Below are 24,289 nucleotides of genomic sequence, written 5' to 3' on the forward strand. Positions count from 1 at the left end.
AAGGAAGTGTGGGACTGCATCCCAGCTGGCTCTAAACATTTGAATGCTCTTGAATGTCCACCTATTCAATATTTCAGTATTTAAAGTAGCTGAATGGTAAAACTGTTGGTTATACCAAACTGCCTTTTTGGATCATCCTAAAATCCCACCGACAAAACTTTGTGATTATTGCACCTTTCCATTGCAGCATTAATAATAAACACTGCAGAATCACAACAGAATCCACAATTCATTTCCAGGGGAAGGCCCCAGCTATCCAAACTCAAAATGTCTCCCACCTACTCTCCACTCGTCTTGTGTTGCTGATCCTTGCTGTCCAGTTTGTGCACAACTCTAAAGGCCTCCAGGAACTCGGTGAAGTCTATACTGCCGTCTTTGTTAAAGTCGATACTTCGAGCCAGGTCATCAATGGCTCCGTTGTTGCTGTCTACCCCCACGTGAGCGCTGAAAAGACGCCACGTATGACGGAACTCTTCGATGGAAATAAGACCTGAAATGTAACAACGCTGATCTTCACCAATTCCAAGAAAAAAAGTCGTTTCAACAAAGTGCAGTGCTTCTCTACCTGAGTGGTCTTTGTCGATAATGTTGAATATGATTTCAATGTCTGTCCTGTATCGAAACAGAGTTTCTACCAGGTTTGGTGTGACCTACGAGAGGGAAAATCTATCAGCAAATGTTCTTACATTACATGCAAAAAATAACAGTCCCAAAGTTCTCGCCATTAAAGTTCTATAAAAATGGAAGGATGGCTAGTTTGTAATAGTGTAGACAGATATTGTGTTTCATAAATGTGACTAGTTGAGTTTGGGTGGCCTCTAACCTGAGGTAGCTGTATCCCGGCACCCATGTCCTCAAAGCAGGACTGGTAGTCCACACTGCCGTCTGGTGCCAGATGAGCTAAACGAGGACACAGGGTCCTCCACGGCAGGTCCAGCCTCAGGACAGAACCCAACACCAGAGCCCACTCACTGACCGTCACTCTACCTAGAGATTGTTGGAGTCGTTTTCAAATCTTTGAATGCACTGAAGCACAGGGGACAAGAGTGATTGATGCTTAGCCTACCAGTGTCACTCTGGTCATACTTCTGGAAGCCAGCAAGGAGGTCAGAACGATGGGCAAACACTTTTTCTTTCAGAGCCCTGAGAGCTGAACCCTCAGCAGCTCGCACTCTGCGAACACAGCCAAAAATCAATGTTAGTAGCTACATGTATTTGTTGTTTTTTTTGCTTCGTGTCATTGTGGACCAATGGGCCTTAAATTGTAAAGAAACCAGTTGAAAGAGCAAATGGATATGTTGACGCCTAATTGTTTGACCTTGGCAGAGTTCTGTGCTGTACTGAGTGCCATGGTGCTTAATATTGTTCCTTTTAAGTACTGTACTGCATTTTTGCATCCATTTTCAATCATTCAAGTCAACTGCCAGGTTGAATTGAAGCAACTCGAAAATGGTGAAGCCTGAGTAATACGGTCCCAAACTCGATGTACCTTTGAGTCAATGTGAGTTTGCGTGTTGAGCGGCTGACTTGGTACTGGTAGAAACGTGGAACCAGATCTCTCCCCAGTTTAATGTAGGCTCCTCGATTGCTTCCCTCCTCATAATAGTTAGATGCAGAGAAGATGGTGATCACCTGTTGAGTAATGACAAATATGTTTTCTTTCAAATCTTGAAATAGGAAATAAGTCACTGTGGAAATACCTGGCCACTGTGACACAGCTCATAACCTTCTTGTTTGCACTCGTGGGATCTGATGATCAGCTGCAGGCCATGTTGGAGCAGCAATCTCCGAGTGACGTCGGGGCCAAAGTAGCAGCCACCACCTCTGAATGTGTTTGGGCTGCAGCCTTCTTGGGTTTTGGGGTCACTCCACAGTATGTCCACAATCTACAACAAAAAGTTGCTGAGATAAATTATAGCGTGTTCTGCCATGATACCCCCCAGTAAAAAGTTTATAATCGCCTATAGATGTTGGCTAACCACTACTTTTGTCTAAATGAAGCCTCTCAATGTACTTCAACATTATTCTTCAGCACTAAGATGCAATAAAATGGCAGCAAAACACTACATTTGTCCAAAGTTCCTCAACTCACTTGAATTTCTTGGCATCAAGACGCCACAATTTGGTGATCAAGCTCTACCTTTATCTAAATGAAGCTCCTAAATTCTTGAATATAGTTCCTCTGCACCAAGATGTCGCTCGCCCATCCCTCAAAAGGTTTGTTTGCATATTGATGCCACAAGATGGTGGCAGAGAACTACTTTTCTATCGCCTGTCTTCTGAAGCTTCGCACCTCACAACATTATAGCTCCTTGACACCAAGATGCCACAATAAGCTCGGAAGTAAAATAAATGAGCTATTTTAAACAGAAATATGGCTTGAGTAGAAAAATGAAGAGCTGAATTTCAAAAATGTTGAATACATGCGCAAAGAGCCAAACACTGTAATGTCACCTGTTTCCATTCCTGCTCCTTTTGTGGAGGCAAAGGAGGCGGAATGGAGGTTGCAGAATCCAGAAAAGGCACTTGGAGGATGTTTATGTTGTATGGCACATTGGGAGAGGACGTGCACGGATTAGGTGAGAAGCACGATGGGGTGTGTGGAGAACAAAGTGAGGAAGATGACGAAGAGGATGAGGAAGATGAGGAAGAGATGGAGGCAAAGCTGTCTTGTTGGCTTAGTCTGGAGCACCTCCTTCTGAAGCGACAAAAACCAAGGGCTTAAAATGGCAAGATTTATGATGTCTGACAGAAGCCCCTTTCTGGTTCAACTCTGACCTTAGGTTTGGGGTTCTTTGGTTCTTGTGACTGCGATAAGTATCCGTGGATTTCATTCTTTTCATCTGTTTGTTGGACTGACCGATATCCAGCTGCTCCAAACTCCGTCTGGGAAGCCTCAGCGCCGATTTAACCTGGTAAATGTTTGGCAAAAAATCTCAGTCAATCAGTCTTATCGATATAGTGCAGCATTTTTTGGGGAGGACTAGAATAGTCACACATGTATTAGAATACTGACTTATGAACAACACACTTTTTTCTGCCTATAGTGGTGACTGATCTATGCAAAAAACAGATATTTGTCTTCCTTCCTGACCTTGTGCCGATCAATGACACTGAGGAAGTCTAAGTCAGTCTGGTCTGATATGCCCCCATGAACAATTAGGACCTTCCCATCTATCACTGTGGCAACAGGCAGAAAACTGAAGACGTCCTGAAAAAGCTGCAGGATCTCACACCCATTAGCCTGTTCACAGAAAACGTAATACGTTACATCCAGTATTGTGGGTATCGAGAAATCATTACTACACTGCCAAACCATACCTTGTACTTTTGCATGACCTCTTTTGTGAATCCGTATCTGAAATGAAAAGGCAAGATGTTTTCTATGATTGCACTCGATGCATGATTTGTTTCTGTATTAACCATTAAACATGCATGTTTTCTCTTTTGAAACTCCACTTCCTGTTTACCTGAGGTTCATAATATGGTCCTCGTGGTTTCCTCGGTTCAGATGCATGTAATCAGGGTAAAGTAGCAGGTAAGCAAACAGGAGGATGACCACCTCAATTGACTTTTTCCCTCGGTCCACAAAGTCCCCGTTAAATACGTATGGCGTCTCAGCAGAGGGGAGGCCGTTCTGGTCAAGATCAAGTCAAAGAAGCCTTTGTACATTTGATTGATTGTTCCTATTTTCAATTCAAGTGGCTCACAAATTAGGGACAACAGAAAAATGCAGCTCCCCGAGTTACAAGAGAGTACAAGAGTCAGAATGTCAAGACTTACCTTATAAAATATAAGAAGCAAGTCATCAAGTCGACCATGAAGATCACCTAAAGTACACATCAGAGAAAAAAATGCATGAACATGACAGATGAAAGGTGTGTCCAAAGTTCAACGTCCCCCCAAATCATACAATTTAGAGGCCAAACAATACTTTCTAGATGCTTCCAGGTGTCATTAAATCTTTTGTGCATTTTGTTTTCGAGCATTTCTCTCCCATTTGAAACATTCGACTGCCATTAAAATACAATAGCATAGTAGGACTAAGTGACTAAGACCACCTACCACATATAGTGATCTCCTTTGTGTAGGAAGTGGACAGGTGGATGACGTTGGGCATCTGTTTGAGGAGCTTCTTGGTCTCATAGAGAAGCTGCAACACGTATCTGGCGTGGAGAGTCTGTGCAAAGGAGGCTTCTAATTAACAGGTGCTTCTAGGTAAATGAGCTAGCTCGTGGGGAAGCTTGTTTTACATTGATATGAAGACCTATGATACAAATGCCAATGCTCAGCTCATCCAAGTGTCCCTTTAAGTATCAAATATACAGAAAAACTGCTCAAACAGCAATCCTTGAAATTGAGTAAATACTCAAATGGCTTCATAAATAGTGAGGACAAAAATCATACTCGCACATGCACCTCAAATGGAAATCAAGGATATCAAACAGCTTTTGAGATACGTGACAAGCAATGGGAGGGATCACAATTTACCTGCTGCTCTTTAAAGGCACCGAGAAGAGCGTTTGTGTCTGACACGGAGAGGGGAAACGACAGTCGTGGTCCGATGTACGACTCTGGAACTTGGATTGCGTCGTAGCAGCCCTCTCGGTCTAACCAGGGGTCAATCACGGGCTCCAGAAGCTGCGAAATCAGATCTGTTGACCACAGCGAGGGGGAACAGAAAGCAGAATTTGCTGTATGGCAGTTACAATGATTTAAAAAGCCAAATCCTCTATCAAAAAAAAAAAAAAATCTATCTTTGGGAATTCAAACCCCTGCCCAATTTGAGTTAGTATTAGTTATTTTGATCATTTCAGTGAGAATTGACTGTCATTAGATTACGAAATGATGCAGACTTTTCTGCAACACCTTGGTATTCAATAAGCATTACAAACAGCCATTTCATTCACTTCCCTGACTATTTTGTGCGAATTAATGTCCTTTATTGTGTCACACAGAGATGTCGTGTGTCATAAATGGCAGCGAGGGTCTGGCCCTTTTCCATCACTTCATTTGACTCAAAAAAGACCATCTAGATGATGAGGATTAGCTTTACAATGGTGCATAAGGCTTTTTAGCTGAATGAGTGGGTCAGTGCACCCTTAAGCCACAGCTGCTTTCGTGCGACACGCCACGCTCACATTAGTTGCTAGGCAACACAAAGGGGTTTTCACATCCAAATAAAAGAGCATCACTAATCAAAGTGGTGTTTCATTTGATTGACTGAAGGCTATGTATGAATACACGTGTACAAATGTGATGAGATTTAACCTTTTGAATTGCTTATTATATACGTATTACACAGATATGGTGCGTATTAGACAGAACATTATATTTTAATTCAAAGCAGTGGAAAAAAAGGAATATAGTCGATCCCTATTGATCACGGGGTGAAAATCACTGAGAAGAAACTGTGTAACCATGTTACGTATTTTTTAAAATAGTTTTAACCCTACCACACATTTTGAAACAATGTATGACATAAGAAGCCAAGTGTGCTTGATTCTAGGTGTTTATTTATCACTCCCAAGTTTACCATAAAACAAGTAAGCATGTAATTCTCTCTTTAGGTTTAGTTTGATACTAAAATTAAAAAAAAAGATTAAAAAAATAAATTAAAAAATAACAGCTGCTTATTGTGAAGTGAGTTCAGTTGTCCTTTGTACCAGTTGTTCTCGCTGACATCTTACCTGGTCCATTTCCATTTAGCTGAGTGAAGTTGTCAAGCATGAAGCTGAAGAAACCCGACAACTGAGGGGAAACAGCATCAAACAAAAAGCTTGGTGAGGTTTAAAGGTTGACTTTAAGACATCTCACTGTACTTTCCTGTTTCGGAGACTCGCCTGGAGCTGATCCTGTTCGCCGGCGTATTCGATGGATTGGAAGATGTTCCATGTGTACCTTCGCCTCATCTCCAGGCGGGCCATGTAGCGGCGGTACCAGCGCTGGATCAGCACTGCTGCCTTCATAGCTACAGGGGCAACACAACATGGCGCGCCATGAAATGCCATACATTTGAGTAACAGGCATGAGTAGAAAAACACATTTATGGGTCAGACTGTCATTTTACAAATGTGTCATTGTTGTTCTACCAATGCGCCAACTGGTGACATGAAAGAATAAATGCGTAAATGACTAATATGCTCACCCTAATGTAGGTACTGTCCTGAGAAGTAGGACCATACATGTAGTGACAAAACTAAAAAGTATTGTGCTTCACTAGTAGCATGCAGATATCAACTAGTACACAATTCTGGCTCACTAGTTCAATCCGCTTGTCAGGCACTAATATATTGACCTTAAGATGGATATCAAAAATATTGAATTAGTGCTGAAGCATCTTTCATATAGGATCAGTAATTAGTAAATTGTTGTACCGGGTTCATTTTTTTTCTTTTTCAAATCAGACTAGCATTTGCTAATGACCATAGAGAAGACTATCTTTTTAAGAAATAAATTGCTCTTACTTAATGCTGGATTGGGTGGCTTTATTTCATCTGAGTGAAGAAGAATAGAAGTCAGCGTTGGAACGTGTTAATTGAATAAAATTAAATAAAATCAAAGCAACGCAAACACACGACGAAAACCAAATAGGGAAGTGTTAACAAGACACCAGGGAGGCCGTGAGCCACTGCGGGACAGGAAAAGCTCAACACATTACACACACACAACCTTTGAGACAAACAACAGAAAGAAGACAATAGGGATCTGGGATTACAAACATCCATCACAAATCTGCGTTGACAAACAATTGGCCATTTGCTCTTCTCTAACAAGTCGCTGGATGGAAAAAAATCACAACAGGTATTTGATTTGTGAATGGACCAGTATATTTCCTTGTTCAATTAGATTAGCATTTAAATAGTGCTCTTCATTACATTTTGATACGGCTAAAATGACACCTAACAAGTCATCAACAGCTCCTTGACTGTCAGCTTCAACCAAGGTACAGAGAGACTGGGAGAGTCACAGAAAGGCAATCAAGTGGACATCAGAAATCTTTTGCTCGATTCATGGGTTAGGGTTTCTATGGTGGCGAACAGCTAGTTGTGCACGGTTGAGTGTGAATTCAAAAGTTTAGAGAGGGTCAAGTTGAGTTCACCTGTGAAGGTCATTTTAGGGTCATCCTGAAATTTCACTCAAATACCCAATAAGCCTTTTTAAGGATAGTCTACTAGTCTTAAATTCATTCATATCAGATTCTGAGTGAATAAAAAATTATTCCACTCTAACAATACAACACCTAAATTGTTTATGCTGAGTTATTCATCAAAGGTGTGATAGCACATTTAATTGGATGTTTTGTTTTAATAAACTAATCCCAAAAGAGACCACATTTCACAACCTTTGAGCTACGACAGACCCAAGGTTCATGTCACAGCAACACCTACGTACCTGCCACCTTCGTCACTTGTGTCTCTATGGCAACTGAGGCGCCGCATCCCATGATGAGCAGTGAGAAAGCCCACAAATTGCATTAATGGGGAAAAAGGTGGATCACATATGGCAGGTGGAGTCTGCGAAGCCGTCTGTGGCGAGGTGGATGTGCTCAGCACAGCACTTAGACAGAATGGGAGAGCCATTGATATGTATAGTCATAGAGCATGGACAATGATAAAAAATATGTAAAAAGTTTAACTCAAATTCAGACTCAAATGGAATAACAATGCCATTTAAGCAATGTTTTGTTGGTAAATTTAAATGCAAACTGAGATGGAGAAAATTACATCTAATTTGAAGGGTTTCACTTACACTTTTTTTTATTCTATGCATTTAATCTGACTTTTTTTTTAATTCTATTGTTTTGTATGGTTAAAAGAATCAGTAAAAAAAGATGGCAAGAAAAATTATTAGAAATTCACCAAAGTTTCAATATGAACTACTCGTTCTGTAATTGAGCGGTACTTTTCTGCCATGTGAGTTTGAATTTGAATTTAATTCCCCCCCCCACACAAAAAATACCTTGTTCTAATTTTAATAGCATTTCATTAAGAATTTTGATTAGACTGGACTGGAAAAGTAAAAAGGTAAACCATCAGTTACAGAAATTTAGTTTGATTTTTTTTTTTTTTATCAACTTAAAATAGTGATATGAACTGTGTTTTCAAATGAACATGTCTTTTTTTTTTTTTACTCAGCTAATAGAGAACAATTCAGTCAATTAAAACAGAATAGTACATTTAATCCTGCTCTCTTAACACCAGCAAAGCCTTGTCCTGAATGATGACAACAGAATGATTGAAAGTGATGCTCTTACCTGATCAATGTTTACAAGTGAGTCACAAACCATGAGATGGATCCACGTGCTTCCCATCCAACTTTGGACAAGCCCAGAAGATATTTAGGTGCTTTTTCCATTGCAATCAATGTCATCCTTATTTCGTGCCCATGTCTGAGGCGGAGATTGTGTAGCTCTTCAGGAGGAAGAGGAAAAGGAGGAAGAGGAGGAGATGAGAGGGAATCAAAGAGGCGGAGACATCATCAAGTGATCCCATAGCATGTAGTTCACCAATTCCCCAGCCAGGGTGCAGTGACAGATCAGGTGTGCTGCAGAAAATCATCCCATTTTACCAGTGACAATGAGAAATCCCATAGGTGGGTGAACAATCAGCATTGGCGTCATGGTGTTATATCCCTTAAGCAAAGTATATTTGAGTACTTAGTAAGCGTGGAGCAACATAAAAATTAACAGACATTCTTTGACTTCAGCAAAGAACAAAAATCACTGGCTTACGGAACACTTGAGACTGGCTCCGTGCAGAGTATATCCAAGTTTGGTACACTGCCCCCATGTGGCCAAGCCACATACAACAAAGAGCAGCACAATGTCCTGTAACTTGAAGGAAAAACAGGTTCCAGGATGCTTACATTGCATTTGCTTAGGTCAACATACTCTGTGGAAAAGCAGTTTTGGGGAGAAAAATGAAGAAATTGTTTTTACTGTAAGACTAATTAAGAAACAGAAAAGTGTTTTAAATGCATGCTGTGAGATGCACGAGTTTCAAGACAAGAGAATCATTGAGGCCGTTTTAAAGTCTGGACATTGTGCTAACAAACTGAAATTTGAACGGTTTTGCACTAAGGGTTTTGTTGACTGTCTCCACTGCAGTAAATCACATAAGACAAAAACTGAACTGCTGTATGTAACCATACAAGCCACAAAGTAAGTTGAGAGGGTTTAAAAAAAACAAAATACCAGTGCAAAGCCTGAGACTTAGTTAAAAATATACTCTTTAATAATAGAAGTGGGCATTTCCCATACCACATCATGCAGCAACTTTGGTACAAATCTTTTGTCGTACGAGTGTGACAGCAGCGTCGATCTCACGCAGGGTGATGACTTTGACCCGCTTTCTTCTCGAGAGCCTGGAAGCCTCCGAGCTCACCAGTCCGAGCACGAGCGGTCTGGGCAAAGTGTGATTACCGAGCAGGAAACCCAAAGCGCCCAGCCCGGCTGGAATGACCTGCTCAAGGAGATGAAAAGCTTCATATGTGTATTGCTGCCATACCAGTTAAAAAAAAAAAGTTCCATACCAAACACCCTTGCTGGGGTTTAACCCCATGACGAGGTTTGAGAGTGGAGCGAGCACAACGCCTCCTCTTCTTGGGTGCTGCCCGGGCAAGCGCCTTCATTTTGTTTGATGCTGTCTGGATTGTGTCAAAGTAGTCACCCAAGGAGGTTTTCTTCCTGAAACATAGCAGCAAAGGAGTAAAAAGTGAGCTTGTGCCTTGGATGAGAGACAGGCAGAAGTGCAAAAGGGTGCTTTTAATGAGAACAAATTTAAAAGAGCTTTCCCTAATGAGGCTTAATTACTTTCACACTGACAGCCTTGCATGGAATGAGGCGTTCGCAGGCTTCTTGCTCCGCTGGAATTCTGTATGTCCGTGCCATTTATTTATCTATCTATCTATCTATCTATCTATCTATCTATCTATCTATCTATCTATCTATCTATCTATCTATCTATCTATCTATCTATCTATCTATCTATCTATCTATCTATCTATCTATCTATCTATCTATCTATCTATCTATTTATTTATTATTAATTCAGCATTCAATCTGGTGGGTATGCCTTCTGAGTTTGAATTGAATGTTTAATCTTTGAAATTCTTTTGCCATAAATATTTTTAACACCAAAATTGTTTTGTTGTTGTTAGCTCTTAGATTAGGTTAGACTAGGGTTGGATTTAGCCTAGGACCTGAAATTAAACAAAACTGTATTTGATTCACTTCACCTCTCCCAAACATAAACAAACAAAAATAAATAATTCACGGAAATGTCTGCTTATAATTTTTACTTCTTCATACTCATAAACATCCATTCATGTATTTTTACAACATGTAAACAAACAACTATCCACACAAGGACCATTTAGAACCTTTAAAGAACCTAACGTATTACATCGTTTTGGAATGAGGGCTTTGACTTTGTTTGACGAGATTGTTTCCTAGCCACAAATGTGGCTTCATTCTAGCATAAATTGCCCTAATGATAACAAACATATCATTGGTGTAGTCTCCCACTGCATATGCCAGCAGCAGAACAGTTGGAGGGGCTTTGCCAGATAAACATGGCATTAGGTTGGGTCATCCGGGTCCTGTGGATTATTGTAATCCAGACTTTGTATGAGTGCTGGCTCGCTTCCTCCATCCATGCTCAGTCGTTTTCCTATGTGGAGGCTGCAAGATGGCTCTCAACGTGCGTCTTTTCCTGCCCACTCTGCTTTTGATTGCAGCTCACGGTAGGATTTGAGTTATTTTATTAATTTCGGTAACTGATTGCTTATAGGGTACCCATATTTTTTAATCTGAATTTTTAATTCAAATTTCCCAAATGCACTTCAATATCTTATTTTCATTATTAAAAATTACAGTCTTTCCACTTTTTCTTAATCCCATGTCTATTTAAGTGACATATGTGTTTATGATGAGAGATTGATGTACCATGTTGTGCTTGTTTGAATTTAATTTAAATTGTGAATTTAAAAAAAGTAATAAAAATGTTGTCTGTCATCTGCTTGAACAGTCATTCTCAGCAGCCTTGCTCAAGAGGTATGAGGAAACTGCACAAACACTACTGGACTGTACATTCAAATGATGTTTAATCCATAAAAGTCAATTGGACTGGATCATAATACAGTCGTTTGATACACACAGACAAGTAGTATGTTTATTTTTAGTAATGTCTTCATGATGCTCTTTCTAACATTTTGGGGATGGTTTTTAAATTTGATTATCATAACTAACAGACAGTCCAGAAATAAGCACTTTTAGATTGTTTACACGTTTGTCTTTTGTTATTAAAGTGATGTGTATCTTGGTTTGTTTAAGACGGATGTGTCTGAAGCATGGACCAGCAAGTCATGCAAATGCAACTGTGAAGAAGGTGTGTCACCAACTCAGTACTCCTTCACTGGCTCCTCTTCAGTGAGAGGAGTGGACTGCATGCCAGGTAAAAGCCAGTTTCATAACCACAAACATGTTATTCAATCGGCATAAAAAAAAAAAAAAACAGTACAGAAAAAGGATTGCCAATCACTATGAAATGAAAGAATGTTCTCTGGTATCATGTATTGATAAAGGGAAGCTCTTGTGTATAGGTGAAAAAGCAATGGAAGAAGTCTATTTATACATGCACACATGCATGAATGCATCACGCTGCAGGGAGAACATGCTCCAAGGGAGAGAAAAGGAGGAGCCATTAGCAAGGAGAATCTCCACTCTGAGTCAGTGCAAGCTTCTTCACAAAAATGAATACAGAGGCGTGCAAAAATGGGGACATTTTCACATGGTGTGTGTGTGTGTGTGTGTGTGTGTGTCCACGTGCTAGATAGCTAGATAGCTAGATAGCTAGATAGATAGATAGATAGATAGATAGATAGATAGATAGATAGATAGATAGATAGATAGATAGATAGATAGATAGATAGATAGATAGATAGATAGATAGGGTGCAAATTCCGATTGGCACAGTCAAACATTTGCCTCATCCGTTGTCATTTTACATCCAAGTCTCAGGCTTTACTGTTATGTCAGCACTTCCGTCAGATTCCCATGCACGGAGCTGCTGCTCAGTACGTTGTAATACTCGGATTAGACTGGATGGGCCCCAGCGGCAATGTGGCATGTTGCTCACATTTTTTTCCAAGGGACTAAAGCACTCATGATGAAAATGTCCTTTTCAGCTCAACTTTTCTTTTCAAAGAGGATTCCCATCAGGACTTGTTATTTTTGGTTGTTCGTGGACGTGAGGACTGAGTAAAGCTTCAGAGGGTTCCGCACGGCCATCTGTTCGCCCACTCCACGAATGGCCATCGCCTGATCTCTCAAAGTGGAGAATTAAGAGTGGATGCTTTTAGGATCGCATGTGGGTCACTTTGGTGCTGCTTAAACCATTTGTATCAACCTCCATGCTTACATGAACCATTTTGCAAGTATAATAAAACTTCATAGGTGTAACCTGTGCAATATGCAAACAAACTCAAATTTGACGGGTCGGAAAATATAAACGAATGGATTCTTTCATGTTAGATTTTAATAAGCGACTACTTTATGGAGTCATAAACCAATCTTAAAAATGACAAATTATGATTTACCAAGGTCCAGTGAAAAGTGGTGTTAGAGGAAGAGACAGACAAATATTAGGCCAGGATTTTTCAGATTTTTGGAGATTATCTGTTACAGACCTCACACATGAAGATTAAAAACAAGTCAGGCATTTGACATTTTGGTCGGATTATGTGTGGTGTTCTCTGATGAGCTCCACATAGAACACCAGATTCGGTTGCATCACCAATTGCCAGGAAAGGCAGAAATTTCATACGATCATATGGTTACTTCTCGAGTGTGTCTTCTTGCAGAGTGTCCGTACCACAAGCCTTTAGGCTTCGAGGCTGGATCGGTGAGTCCGGACCAGATCACCTGCTCCAATGAGGACCAGTATAGCGGATGGTTCTCCTCTTGGCTCCCAAGCAAGGCCCGTCTCAACAGCCAAGGATTTGGGTAGGCAAACTGCAAAGGAGGAAAATGACAACGGCTCCACCTCGATATGTTTTTTCAAATCAACACCAACTGTTTTTGTGCTTCAGCTGTGCGTGGCTCTCCAAGTTCCAAGACAACAGCCAGTGGTTGCAGATTGACCTGAGAGAGGCCATGGTGGTCTCCGGGATCCTCACCCAAGGTCGCTGCGACGTCGACGAATGGGTGACCAAGTACAGTGTGCAGTACCGAACGGACGAAAAACTCAACTGGATCTTTTACAAGGACCAGACTGGGAATAACAGGGTCAGTTGAGGAACACAATCGCCAGTAAGGCAAAGTTATAAGTGATAGTTCTGACACATCTTCTCATGCTTCTCTTCAGGTGTTTTATGGAAACTCGGACCGCTCCTCGTCAGTGCAGAACCTCCTGCGGCCGCCCATCGTGGCGCGCTACATCCGCATCCTCCCACTGGGATGGCACACACGCATCGCGCTACGTCTGGAGCTGCTGCTCTGCATGAACAAATGTGCCTGAGCCTCCACTTGTGCGCTCCTCCAAGCCTTTACCTCCAACCTCCTCTGTCCAAACCCTCTCAGCGTATGTGTTTATTTTCAACCTTTCCATCATAGTTGTGTAGCGGTCATTCCAGGATTGGAGGACAATGTAGGCACCAATATTTTGGAATACCAATCTATCAATCATTCTATCTATCATTCGATTTATCGATCCATCGACAGTATCTATCTCGATCTATATATCCAGTCTATTATTTTATTTGTTTATTTATTTTCAAGAAAAAATATTAATAAATCACCATATGATTTTATTATCGTCCGGCTAGACTCGCAAAAGTAAGCTTTTAATTAGATACTTCATTTGCCATATTTTTTTATTCTATTTTTTGTTGAAGACAGACACTTTTTTAATTTATGATAATTACAGTAACAGGGTTGAAATCAATACAAATGTTTTTCGCTCAAGAGTACAGGCTACCTGTATGATTTAATATGCTAACTGTTGAAGACCAGCGATTAGCTTATCGATGGTCAGAGAAATTCGCTTGAAGTCATTTCTGCTGATGATTTTGATGGTGAAAAACATTTTACGAAGATGTTTGTGTGCTGAGAGAAAAAACAGAGAGCATTAATTGCAATTATTTAAAATGTGTTTAAAATACTTTAACAGTTACATACAAGATAAAATCACACCAAAAATATATTTTATTTGATATTTATGTGAGACTTAGGGAAGGGAATACGTAAAGCCATTTCAAGGGGTGTTCATGAGATATTTTTTGGTTTTCTCGTCAAATTCTGAAATGTCCTTCAATTCTGGAATGTCCCATGAGTAGACTAAAATACTGTTTCAAAAGGTTTGCTTAGACTTGATTGAATATAATGTTTGATATGCAAATGCACTCTCCATTGTGTTTGTTTAAACCAGTCGTCATGACACTGACTGCATTAATTTTTCTTGGTAGCCAATTGTTGCATTTGCACTGAAAGAGCATAAATTCAAAGCAGTAATTAATAGTGGCGCAGGAGAGAGCGCGTTGCTATGGCGGGAATATGCATACAAACAAACCTATCCCGAACACGTGTGACAGCTCGATGAAACGCTCGCTGCCTCTTTTGACGTGAGGTGGTCAGAAGGGAATTCTACAGCTCTTACCAAGCCTCTCCTTACCAGCCTCTAAGGAAAAGGCAGGCAGATGATAACTTGAATATTATCTTCTGTGGGTAATGACAAAAAAAAAACACAACCTGAGTTGTGTTACTAGTATATCTTGTTACAAGGTCACAAGGTCATAGTTTTGTGACTATAAATGCTACCGATTCTGATTTTATCAAAAAAGATATCAATTTCTTATTACTGTGAATTTTAAACATTTGATTTTCACAGATCAAATTTTGATTTTGTTTGCGGGGGGATCATTGTATAAAAAAATGCAACATTTGTTAATGATTAAACAAACAAACAAACAACCAACTAATTAAAATTCATCTGATACATACGTATATATCTTGTGGTCATTTTGTCAGACTGTAAAACCATCTGTTAAAATCTAATTCAGATGTCATCGATATCTTGTATTTGGGTGCCATCAAGTTTTATGATTTTTTCTCATGTTAAAATAATTCCGTTTAGAATATTGATAATTCAAAAAAATTAGAAGTCAAGTGGAATCTTTGATGTCAAATATAGCTTACTCCCATATGACTCCCATTTCTTTTGTTGAATTTTAATGTAAAGCGTGACCCTACTCTATTTGTTAAATATTCTGTTCAAAATGTATGTCTCGTAGCTTTGCCCCACCACGGATTTTATTGTCGATAATAAAGATATCCTCAAAGAATGTCACTTGTTGAATTTATACAAACATACATAATTTGTTGAAAAAAAAAAATCTTCTTACCCTGGCACCAAAACTAACAAAATAATGTGTTCTTTCTGTCAGTGAGACCAAACAAATGTGTACACCATTAAAAAAAAAAGTAGATTTTTATTATTATATATTTTTAGCGTGGACCACTCGGTATAAGATACACTCTATTATTTCTATTTACATCTTGTAAGAAATGGGCATCTGCGTCCTGAACACAATGAGCTGCTGTTCTTGGAAACATTCATAGTTGAGAGCAGAAAGAATCAGTGAATGTGTGTCAAGTGTTGGGGGGGGAGTTGAAGCCTTTGTTTTCATGTCAATAATGAACACATGTAAGGCTTCTGGTCACGAGCAAGGCAAACTATGTCAACACTGTTTCAAGTGAAGATGTAAACAAATCAAATACAATCAGTACTTTCCATAACCACAAGATGAGGCAGCTCAAGGATAATTTGATTTTAAATGCGCACCCTTAATCATGGTCTCCCTCTTGACTCTATTCGGCTCCAATTACACTGATTTGATCAGTTACTACATCAGTCAATCAAGACTGTCAGTCAATTTTATTGCTTTAAATCAGACAAGTAGCTTGATATATTTAACTTCCATCCATCCATTTTCTGAACCGCTTAGTCCCCACGGGGGTCGCGGGAGTGCTGGAGCCTATCCCAGCCGTCATCGGGCAGTAGGCGGGGGACACCCTGAACCGGTTGCCAGCCAATCGCAGGGCACACAGAGACAAACAACCATTTGCACTCGCACTCACACCCAGGGACAATTTGGAGTCTTCAATCGGCCTACCAAGCATGTTTTTGGGATGTGGGAGGAAACCGGAGTGCCCGGAGAAAACCCACGCGGGCCCGGGGAGAACATGCAAACTCCACACAGGGAGGGCCGGAGGTGGAATCGAACCCGCACCCTCCTAACTGTGAGGCGGACGTGCTACCCAGTGCGCCACCGAGCCACCTATATATTTAACTTATTTAGCATTTTGCTTGTGTTTCCGGATTTATCTCTCTGCCATGGATATAAAAAGTCTGCACACCCCTGTTCAAATATCAGGTGTTATAAACAAATGGGACAGAGATGCAAAATTTCGAAACCTTGTTCACTGTTACTATGATCTTTAACCTGCACAACTAAAAAGACAAAAAAAACGTGTTGAGAAGGGAAGTAGAAATAAACAAATGAGAGTTAATGTGGTTGCATAAGTGAGCACACCCTCTTAGAAGTGGGCGTGTGGCTGTGTTCAGAATTAACCAATCACAGGGAATCAGCAAACACCTGTCATCATTTAAAGTTCCCCTAATTAACCTTAAATAAAGCTTGAATGTTCTTTTTTTTTATTAACTTGAGTTGTACAGTTGATTGGGGACATTGCTGGTCTAATTTCTTTAGCTCACGGGAAGATGACATTTGATCAGGGGTGTGTAATGATTTTTTTATCCATCCGTCTGTCCGCCCATCCGCCCGCCCGCCAACCCATCCATCTGTCTATCTATCCGTGTCCATCCATCCATCAATTGGTCGATCTGTCTATCTATTCAGTAAAACTATGAATCAACCCCGATTAAGACAATTAAAAACAATTCTTAAACCATAAACAATCAATTGAACGTAAACACTAATTTTAAGAAAATTAATGAGTCTGTGGTGATATAGTCAGTATACTGTACATCATAATGACAGAACTGTCACCGACATGCATGCAAGTATCAGCTACTAGCTATTCATTGGAATTCTGATTGAGGTTAGGATCAATAATTATTGTTTATAGTCTTTTCACTGGAATTTATTTTACAAACTATCATCATTTTATTCCTAGATTTTAAAAGTTACAAATGACTTGTGTTAAGACGACACGTTTATCCTCACTCCAAGATGCTCACTTTTCACAATAACAATTTTTTGATACTAAAAATCAATGTAGCAGCGAGGAAGAGGAGAACTGTTGTCAAAATGTTGACAAACAGCCTCGAAATGCTTTTAACTGCTGGACATGTATATTCTTGAATGAGAACTAAACATGAGATACCCCCCCCCACCACCACCACGTAGGGTCATCGTTATTGTCTCTAGGGGAAAAAAAACCCCACAAAAATGAAAAAAAATATGAAAATCTGTCGAGACCATATCAAATTAAATTAAAACAACAGTCACCATTAAATAATTTTTATGACATAGTTATCTATTCATCTCTGTGTCAAAGTAAAGCTCTTGTAATTACACATTGAACACTAGTACATACCATTTTAATAATCTCCTTTCTCTTATTAGGGCTATAACTATACCTTATATACTCAGATGTAAAACAAATAACAATAAATTATGTTGATATACGTATATCTTTTTCTCTCTCTCTGTCCTATCAAATATTTGAAGAAAAAAAAAAAAGCTTTAGTGGTCACCAGGGGAAGCGGGTGTGCTGCAGTTGTGTTCTGTGACCAGAGGATGGGAGCAGAGGCAGTTTCTAATCCTCAAGACCGAAGAACAGCCCTGACAGAGGCAGGCCAATGGAAAAGTTTTGTTTCGGCATTTAGTCCATCAAATTCTCATCCGGTGTCAGGTCTCTGTACTAGAACACTCTTTGTCTGCATTACCCAGCCAATTCAGTAGAATGACTTGTTCCACAACTAGGGCTACTTTAAGCTAGTATGCAATTAAACCTTTCTAGTAAAGTACTGGGCTGCCTCGGTCGGTCTAACAAGGATAGTCCCAACTAGTGTGCCCCATACTACTAAATTGTCTTAATGGTGAGGACAAATGCGCGAGTGCATGGGGATTAACTAGTTCAGTTTGACCTAACTAGTAACAGTGCAGCACGGTTGTTTAGTAGTATGGTTTAATTGTAGGCCAAAATGGCACTAGTTGTGGAAAAAAATATTAGTTATAATGTGCTAAATTAATTTTCAAGACAAAAAGAGTTCTAGAGCCTAGACCGAGACCCTAAACTGGATATAAATGCTCAAAGGGCTTTCCAATGGGGTGCAAGTTCACGTTGACGAGTTGTGTGTCTGCATTCGGTCCTTGTCCGGGCTCATCGCGCCAGAGGAGCGCAAGACGTTTTCACTTAAACTGTAACTAAAGTCGAGCGGCGCCCTCCTCGATCCAGCAGGTGCGTCCACGATGAGCCATAGCAGAGGCGGTACGGCTTGAGTTGGGCGTTTAGAGCGCCGTCTCCTTCAGGTCATTGAGGTTTGGCATTCTGGTGCGAGAGGCACGGGTAAAGGTGGGTCCGTTTTGCCCCGGTTTGATGCCCAACTGTTCGGCCGTGAACTGCACGCCCTCGGCCCGCTGCAGCGCCGACACGTGCCAGGCGGACTCCAGCTGGCCCGGCAGCGGGTAGCTGGCCTTTCGGTTCTTGGCCTGAGACGAGCCACTCGCTCCGGAGTGACCCCGGCTCTCGGCGTGCCCCCGGCCCTCGGCGTAGACCGCTTTGGAGGAGGGCTGAGGGGGGTTGGGCAGAGGGGGCTGGAAGCGCAGGTCTGTGGGGGCAGGAGGAGGAGGAGGAGGGGGCTGGCCTTGGTTTGGTGAAGGGGAGAGGTGGAGAAGCCTGCGAAGGGACTTCAGCGTTTGGCTCTACCCGTGAGTGAGACATCAAGGAAAGTTGTCAGGTAAATAAATGTAATGAATAATAAATACATGAATAAAAATAAATGTAAATAATAAATATATAATAATAAAAATAATAAAGTACAGTAACCAAATGTTTGCTCTTAATTAGGTTCCATCAACTAACTAATAAATCATTAGGTTTCTATGAAGAGGTACAGCCAGTAATAAAGTATTTGTACTTTGTTGTTTCCCATGACTGACCATACCACTTGATGGAAACAGAAGTGGTAAAGCTAGTTATCAGTTTTAATCAGGTTTTACAGTTAGTGGAGGGAAGTACCAAAGTACAAATACATTGTTACTCTATTTAATTAAAATGGCTTTTTTTTTGTTGAAACGTTCAGGTGTACTTGAAACCGAGCCCACTCATTTGCTTGAGGGAAAATAGGAAGTATGTACCTGAGAATGTGAGTCAATCGCTTTTTCTGTCGGCCATTCGTTCACTCTCTCTCTTCCTCTTTCTCGTTCTCTGTCTCGATCGCGGTCTCTGCTCTGCTCCCGTTCTCTGTCTCGAGAACGCTCTCGGTTTTTCCGACGGCTTCCGTGGCGAGAGGATGATTTAGAGCCCCTCTGCAAGGACAGATGCTCTTGTGCATTCCCAGTTCCCTTGTAGCAAGAAAATAGGAGGTAAGCATCAGCTATAGTATATCATCAGGTATATATTTTAGTTTACAAATAAATGATGTTTCCTTGGCCCATGTATAATTAAAGTCTTTGTCCTCGATAGTAAGTCAATTCAGCTCACTATTAAATCGACTGTTTTACAACAAGTCATCGTCAAGTAATCTGCATTGTCTTACTATTGAGAACATGGACTTTAAGCATCACAGTCATGTGCTTTAGTCTTACTGTTGTGGCAGGATATGGCGGCGGAGGAGGCTGCTGTTGTAGCATAGGCGAGGGCACCACAGGAAGGACTTTGACAGCTGAGTTGTGCTTTAGGCTGTTCTTGGAGCTGAAGAGCGGGAAGAGGCTTTTCCTGATACTGGGGTTCCTGCCGTCCGCCATGTCTGCCTGTGAAGAGGAAAACATGTCACTGTCAGTCTCAGCAGCTACATGAATAAATGATCACTGAACATGATATACAATATGTCTGCACTATACTGCAGTATACTATTGCTATTGGTGGTGAAATACAAAGTAAGTATTTTTACTTAAAAATGTATCTGGATCTATTTTTTGCAACCACCCAACAAAATAGAGTAAATTCACCTCAAAACTAGCACATGGATCTGACGAAATCAATCATTTCAGATGTATCTGATTGACTTTTGCTTATTTTCATGATGGTAATAATTCCCCACAATTGCCATCAAATGAATGGATCGTTTGTGGAAAAGTGCTTACTCCTTGTGTCTTCTTCTTTTTCTTTTTAATGGCTCTGAAGAAGCCTTGTTTTTCTTTCTCTTTGGCAGGCTCTGGAGGATTCATCACCATTGCTTCCGCTGCGCTCCTGAAAAAGGAAACCTTCATCACCGATCGACTATGTTTGTAAGGGCAAGATCACAATGTGATAAATGACTTCTCCTTCAAAAAGCTTATTGTGAGAAAAAATACACAAACAGCACTGCAATACAACTCTCTTAGAAAAAAATCAACATTATATTTGTTTTTTATTTGACAATCCATTCTGGTATGATGCTGCATCATTGTTTTCATAATACCAGGGAATGTTTGAAAATCTTTGTAATGGGGTACCTAAAGTTATGGCCACATAACGTGGCAACATTTTCAACTCAAGTTAAGCCACTGTCCACTCCGACTTGAAAGACCTTAGCGTTCTCTTAAAAAAAAATCTCACCAGTCAAAGGCAGTCTGGCGTTTGGCGTGGTTGACCATGGTAACAGGGTTGCCAGGGACAACGGGTACGACTGGTCCTCGACCCTGCCCAACACCCTCGTGGAAAGACGAGGAGTTATCTGGTCTTGGCGACGGCACTGGACAGAACCAAGACAAGCCTTGTTCCTTCTTGCGATAACATAAATCATCTCTAAGATTGTCCAGGTCAGTCATTTGAAATGAAACAATAATATTTGTTTTGTTGTTATTTACAGTTTTACAGACCTCTGTAAAAGCTACCAACTCTTCGGGGCATGGACTCAGTGAAGATCATCCGGTTCTCCTTGGAAGACGCTCCATCCTCTCCATGAGCGTCGTGATACATACCGACCTATACGTCGCACAAAGACAACACAATACAAAGAATCTTATGATTGTCACAGGAGACACTGAGACAAGCAAAAAAGTTCTTCGTGAATTTACACTAATACCAGCAATAAAGTCGGAATAGGCGCGTGATCAAGGTGAACAAACAGCTGTTTATAATCTTTGTAAGATGGAAGTTATATGGTGTCAAACCTCATTCTTAGGCGGTCGCTGAGTATGAAAAGTGGCAGTGTTGTCCCTAGTTGAATCTTTGACGGGGGCACATGGGTGGCTCATGTCTTTAGGGGACGGCTCGCTCTGTTGAAGAAATGGACATACACAAGTCAAAGTTTCCTCTCTCTCTCTCAATCTGTCTTTACCCGGTTCCCCCCAAATTCCACTTACCCTGCTCATGCCGTCCGTGCAGTCTTCCCTGGAAGAGCTCACCGAGTGCCCACTAAGCGTGGTCCTGTGCTGAAGTTGCGGGGAAAGAAGCTGGAGACTAGAAGCTCGTGTCGGAATAGCCTGACCCGGAGGGGGCAAGCCCACCATCCCAGCTTCTCCGCCATGAGGTCGGTGGCGCTCTCTCCTTACGTACATGGAGTGGCGTTGAGGCCGTTGCTGAGAGGAGAAGGGCGACGAGTAACCCAGGCCATAATGGTAGGAATCGTGTGGGGAGGGCAGCGTGTGGGTGGAGGGCATCCCTGCACCCCCAGGGTCTAAGAGCTCTGGAGCCTTGGCCTCCTCTGCGGGTGAGAGGGAAGATTCATTGCACCTTTTCAATCATCTACCATCCATCTAACAATTTTCAGTTCAGGGTTGCTGTCCATACCTGCCATCTAGTGGTTAAATGTGACATTACAACCCAAAATGACAGTTGATGCTTTTGTGCCACACGTGGGCCGCCAATTGCCCATCTCCGATATAGACAACCTCTCACACTCTCTGTATCTCTGTTGCAGACTCAGCTCAATGGACATTTGCCACATCTTGTTTTGACGGCAATATCTATTCTAATTGCATGAGGAAATATATTGGTTGATTCATTCAGTATCTCTTCTCAGGGGAAAGCAGTGATACAGAGAGACTGAAGGAGTCACACACAGGCATAAAAATGAAAATGTATTCAAGGATTAAACACCTGTTGTGAATTTTGTCATTCAGCGGACAGCAAGCACTGAACCCTTGTCGAGTTGGACGTGTGCATTGAAAAGTTATCAGAGAGTTGATAGCATGTAACCTACCTGGAGCCAAAGATTTATGTCTGGGCTTGTGTCTGGAGGAGGAGTCGAGCGTGCTGCTCTCCATGCGGACGTTGCTGCTGCTACGGGATGCGGGGCTGTGCCCCGGGCGATCGCTGTGTCGTGCCGAGGGGCTGCCAGGTGGCCCGGGGGCCCCCGCAGGGGTATTGAGGTCCAGACAGCTGGCAGGGAAAAACCGGGTGCTGGGTCCCACCGCTGCGGTCGTGTTAGAATTTGGGTCATCAGGGTGAAGTCGACCGTCGCTGAGGTTTCCTACAGATTTGGCATCGCTCAGAGTGTTGTGACTCTTGGACAGGCTGAGATAGGAGGTGGAGCTTTTGGAAGAAGACGACATGGATCCGTGGGTTGAGTCGGCCACGCTGTGGGTGTGTCTCCCGTGTTGTTTGTCTCCTGCTGACTGTAAGGTGTTGGTCTTGCTTTCCAGGAAGGTGTGACGTCCACCTTGCTGCTGCTGCTGTTGCTGCTGCTGCGAGCGAGAGGAACCGCTGGACTTGCTGAGGCTGTACTTTGCACCATGTCCTTGTTCTGGCAACTTGGGCGAGGGTACCAAATTGAAATCAAATTCCGATTTGTTTTTGACTTCTTTGGGGCTGAGGAGGTGCGGCAGGTTGTTATTGGCCAGATCTTTGCTGGACGAGGCAGAGCGGTTGAGGGTCTGGGACAGAAACTGACTCTTGGGGTGAAGTGTCGGACTTAAACTCGACGGGGGTTTGTTACCGTTGAAGAAATTCTCGTTGCCAAGGTGATGGAGCTCACCATGACGTGGGAGACTTGAACATTCTTTGCTGTTGGAGCGACGCTGGCTTGAGCTCTTGGTGTGACTCCTAGGGTGACATGTTCAAATTCAGTGTGATAGCTTTATTTCTGGCCGCTTGGGGGCAGCACACTAAGTTAAACATTCACTACCAGTATATTATAACATGGAAGCCCTGTTTATGGCATTTACCCTTCCCAGACACTTTAAAACATTTAAATTTAAACTAATTTAAAACAAACTCATTTAAGTATTCCTTCATCACATGGTCTCAGTGTCACAGTCAAGAAATGGGACGCAAAAGCTTATTAGCGCAGTAAGATGCAAAGTGTGCTTGCTTTGCTTCAAGCTGTTGATTTGTCTATCCCTGTTGAGGTTTATCATAACACCAACACAAAACAAAAGCGAATGAAATATTTCTTCTAATGAATGTCAGCTAGCTTTACACCAACATATAATTGGGAATGCCATAGATGGGCTAGTGGAAACTGATATACTAGATGCTATGGTTGGATTAAAAACCTTTAAAGATCTGATACTCAACAGAGCGAAAAACACAAACGGATCATAGTACTATTCTCACTGTTATGTTGACCATATATAGAAAAGAGCAAAATAGCATTGCTGCAAATGATGAACGACGATGTAGCACTGCATAGTGTGTGCATTATTTTTTTTAACGTAATCCTATGACAGCTGATGCGTAATTTTAAAAGCTGTTTACTGGACCTTGTCGGGACTGTGTTTTCTCCATGATGGTGTGTTTTCCTCTTGGAGGAACGTGGAGGGTTGGGCGAGGAAGGCGAAGGTCTCTCTCGCTCCACCTGCCTCAGAGGCTGGAAGGCTGGATGATTCAGACTCTGCTCAGTCAGATAGCGCTCAGTCGGGTTGAGAAGCAGCAGGTTCTGATGAGTAACACACACACACGTACATTCAAAGGAAACTCTCAGAGAAAATGTTCTTTGCAAAAATATGTCTAAACGTGGTGTTCTGATTAGTATTGGATTTTTGGAATAAGAATGAATCAGATGAATGCATCTATTCTCATCTAACTTCTCATCAGACATTTTAGCCTAATACAGCTATCGACTGAAATTGACATAAAACCCAGAATACAGGATCACAAAGATCACAAAGCACT

General features: G+C 41.4%; 3 protein-coding genes and 1 long non-coding RNA gene across 4 annotated transcripts in view; 2 read left to right on the forward strand and 2 right to left on the reverse strand.

Moving 5' to 3' along the window:
* Window positions 1-253: 253 nt before the first annotated feature.
* ppef1 (protein phosphatase, EF-hand calcium binding domain 1) lies at window positions 254-7,626 on the reverse strand. The gene is made up of 18 exons (XM_037247847.1): window positions 7,396-7,626; window positions 6,468-6,497; window positions 5,844-5,971; window positions 5,691-5,751; window positions 4,492-4,655; window positions 4,066-4,180; window positions 3,784-3,830; window positions 3,471-3,637; window positions 3,322-3,358; window positions 3,095-3,244; window positions 2,779-2,912; window positions 2,455-2,698; window positions 1,701-1,886; window positions 1,490-1,632; window positions 1,067-1,173; window positions 824-987; window positions 566-650; window positions 254-490 (listed from the first exon to the last, which is right to left on the reverse strand). Exons 1-18 carry the CDS (start codon window positions 7,445-7,447, stop codon window positions 279-281), a joined length of 2,226 nt encoding a protein of 741 aa, XP_037103742.1. The 5' UTR covers window positions 7,448-7,626; the 3' UTR covers window positions 254-278.
* A 3,012-nt stretch (window positions 7,627-10,638) lies between these two features.
* Window positions 10,639-13,895, forward strand: rs1a (retinoschisin 1a). Its single transcript, XM_037248525.1, has 6 exons — window positions 10,639-10,746; window positions 11,031-11,056; window positions 11,336-11,456; window positions 12,865-13,006; window positions 13,093-13,288; window positions 13,368-13,895. The coding sequence occupies exons 1-6, from the start codon at window positions 10,692-10,694 to the stop codon at window positions 13,518-13,520; spliced, it is 693 nt and encodes a 230-aa protein (XP_037104420.1). The 5' UTR covers window positions 10,639-10,691; the 3' UTR covers window positions 13,521-13,895.
* A 3,576-nt stretch (window positions 13,896-17,471) lies between these two features.
* The window catches only part of cdkl5 (cyclin-dependent kinase-like 5), a 30,252-nt gene continuing 23,434 nt past the window's right edge, over window positions 17,472-24,289 (reverse strand). Inside the window, exons 12-21 of the mRNA XM_037248533.1 lie at window positions 23,878-24,053; window positions 22,377-23,218; window positions 21,538-21,878; window positions 21,346-21,450; window positions 21,052-21,157; window positions 20,789-20,924; window positions 20,335-20,440; window positions 19,837-20,001; window positions 19,387-19,593; window positions 17,472-18,951 (exon numbers count right to left, since the gene is read on the reverse strand). Coding sequence (XP_037104428.1) covers window positions 18,538-18,951; window positions 19,387-19,593; window positions 19,837-20,001; window positions 20,335-20,440; window positions 20,789-20,924; window positions 21,052-21,157; window positions 21,346-21,450; window positions 21,538-21,878; window positions 22,377-23,218; window positions 23,878-24,053 — 2,598 coding nt within the window. The 3' untranslated portion in view covers window positions 17,472-18,537. The remainder of the gene's footprint in view (window positions 18,952-19,386; window positions 19,594-19,836; window positions 20,002-20,334; window positions 20,441-20,788; window positions 20,925-21,051; window positions 21,158-21,345; window positions 21,451-21,537; window positions 21,879-22,376; window positions 23,219-23,877; window positions 24,054-24,289) is intronic.
* Window positions 18,082-24,289, forward strand: part of LOC119121123 — a 287,860-nt gene continuing 281,652 nt past the window's right edge. Inside the window, exon 1 of the long non-coding RNA XR_005097617.1 lies at window positions 18,082-18,143. This is a non-coding gene — a long non-coding RNA (uncharacterized LOC119121123). The remainder of the gene's footprint in view (window positions 18,144-24,289) is intronic.

The sequence above is a fragment of the Syngnathus acus genome, chromosome 3 (genome assembly GCF_901709675.1).
Source record: "Syngnathus acus chromosome 3, fSynAcu1.2, whole genome shotgun sequence".
Classification (NCBI taxonomy): domain Eukaryota; kingdom Metazoa; phylum Chordata; class Actinopteri; order Syngnathiformes; family Syngnathidae; genus Syngnathus; species Syngnathus acus.

What these genes read in the sequence shown, in the direction of transcription:
- rs1a (XM_037248525.1), top strand. Translation starts at nt 10,692, where the DNA reads ATGGCTCTCAACGTGCGTCTTTTCCTGCCCACTCTGCTTTTGATTGCA. An exon ending in AGGAGTGGACTGCATGCCAG is followed by an intron (nt 11,457 to 12,864) that starts GTAAAAGCCAGT and finishes GTCTTCTTGCAG; the next exon opens with AGTGTCCGTACCACAAGCCT. An exon ending in CTCAACAGCCAAGGATTTGG is followed by an intron (nt 13,007 to 13,092) that starts GTAGGCAAACTG and finishes TTTGTGCTTCAG; the next exon opens with CTGTGCGTGGCTCTCCAAGT.
- ppef1 (XM_037247847.1), bottom strand. Translation starts at nt 7,447, where the DNA reads ATGGGATGCGGCGCCTCAGTTGCCATAGAGACACAAGTGACGAAGGTG. An exon ending in GCCACCCAATCCAGCATTAA is followed by an intron (nt 5,972 to 6,467) that starts GTAAGAGCAATT and finishes TTGCCCCTGTAG; the next exon opens with CTATGAAGGCAGCAGTGCTG. An exon ending in AAAGGAGATCACTATATGTG is followed by an intron (nt 3,831 to 4,065) that starts GTAGGTGGTCTT and finishes TGTGTACTTTAG; the next exon opens with GTGATCTTCATGGTCGACTT.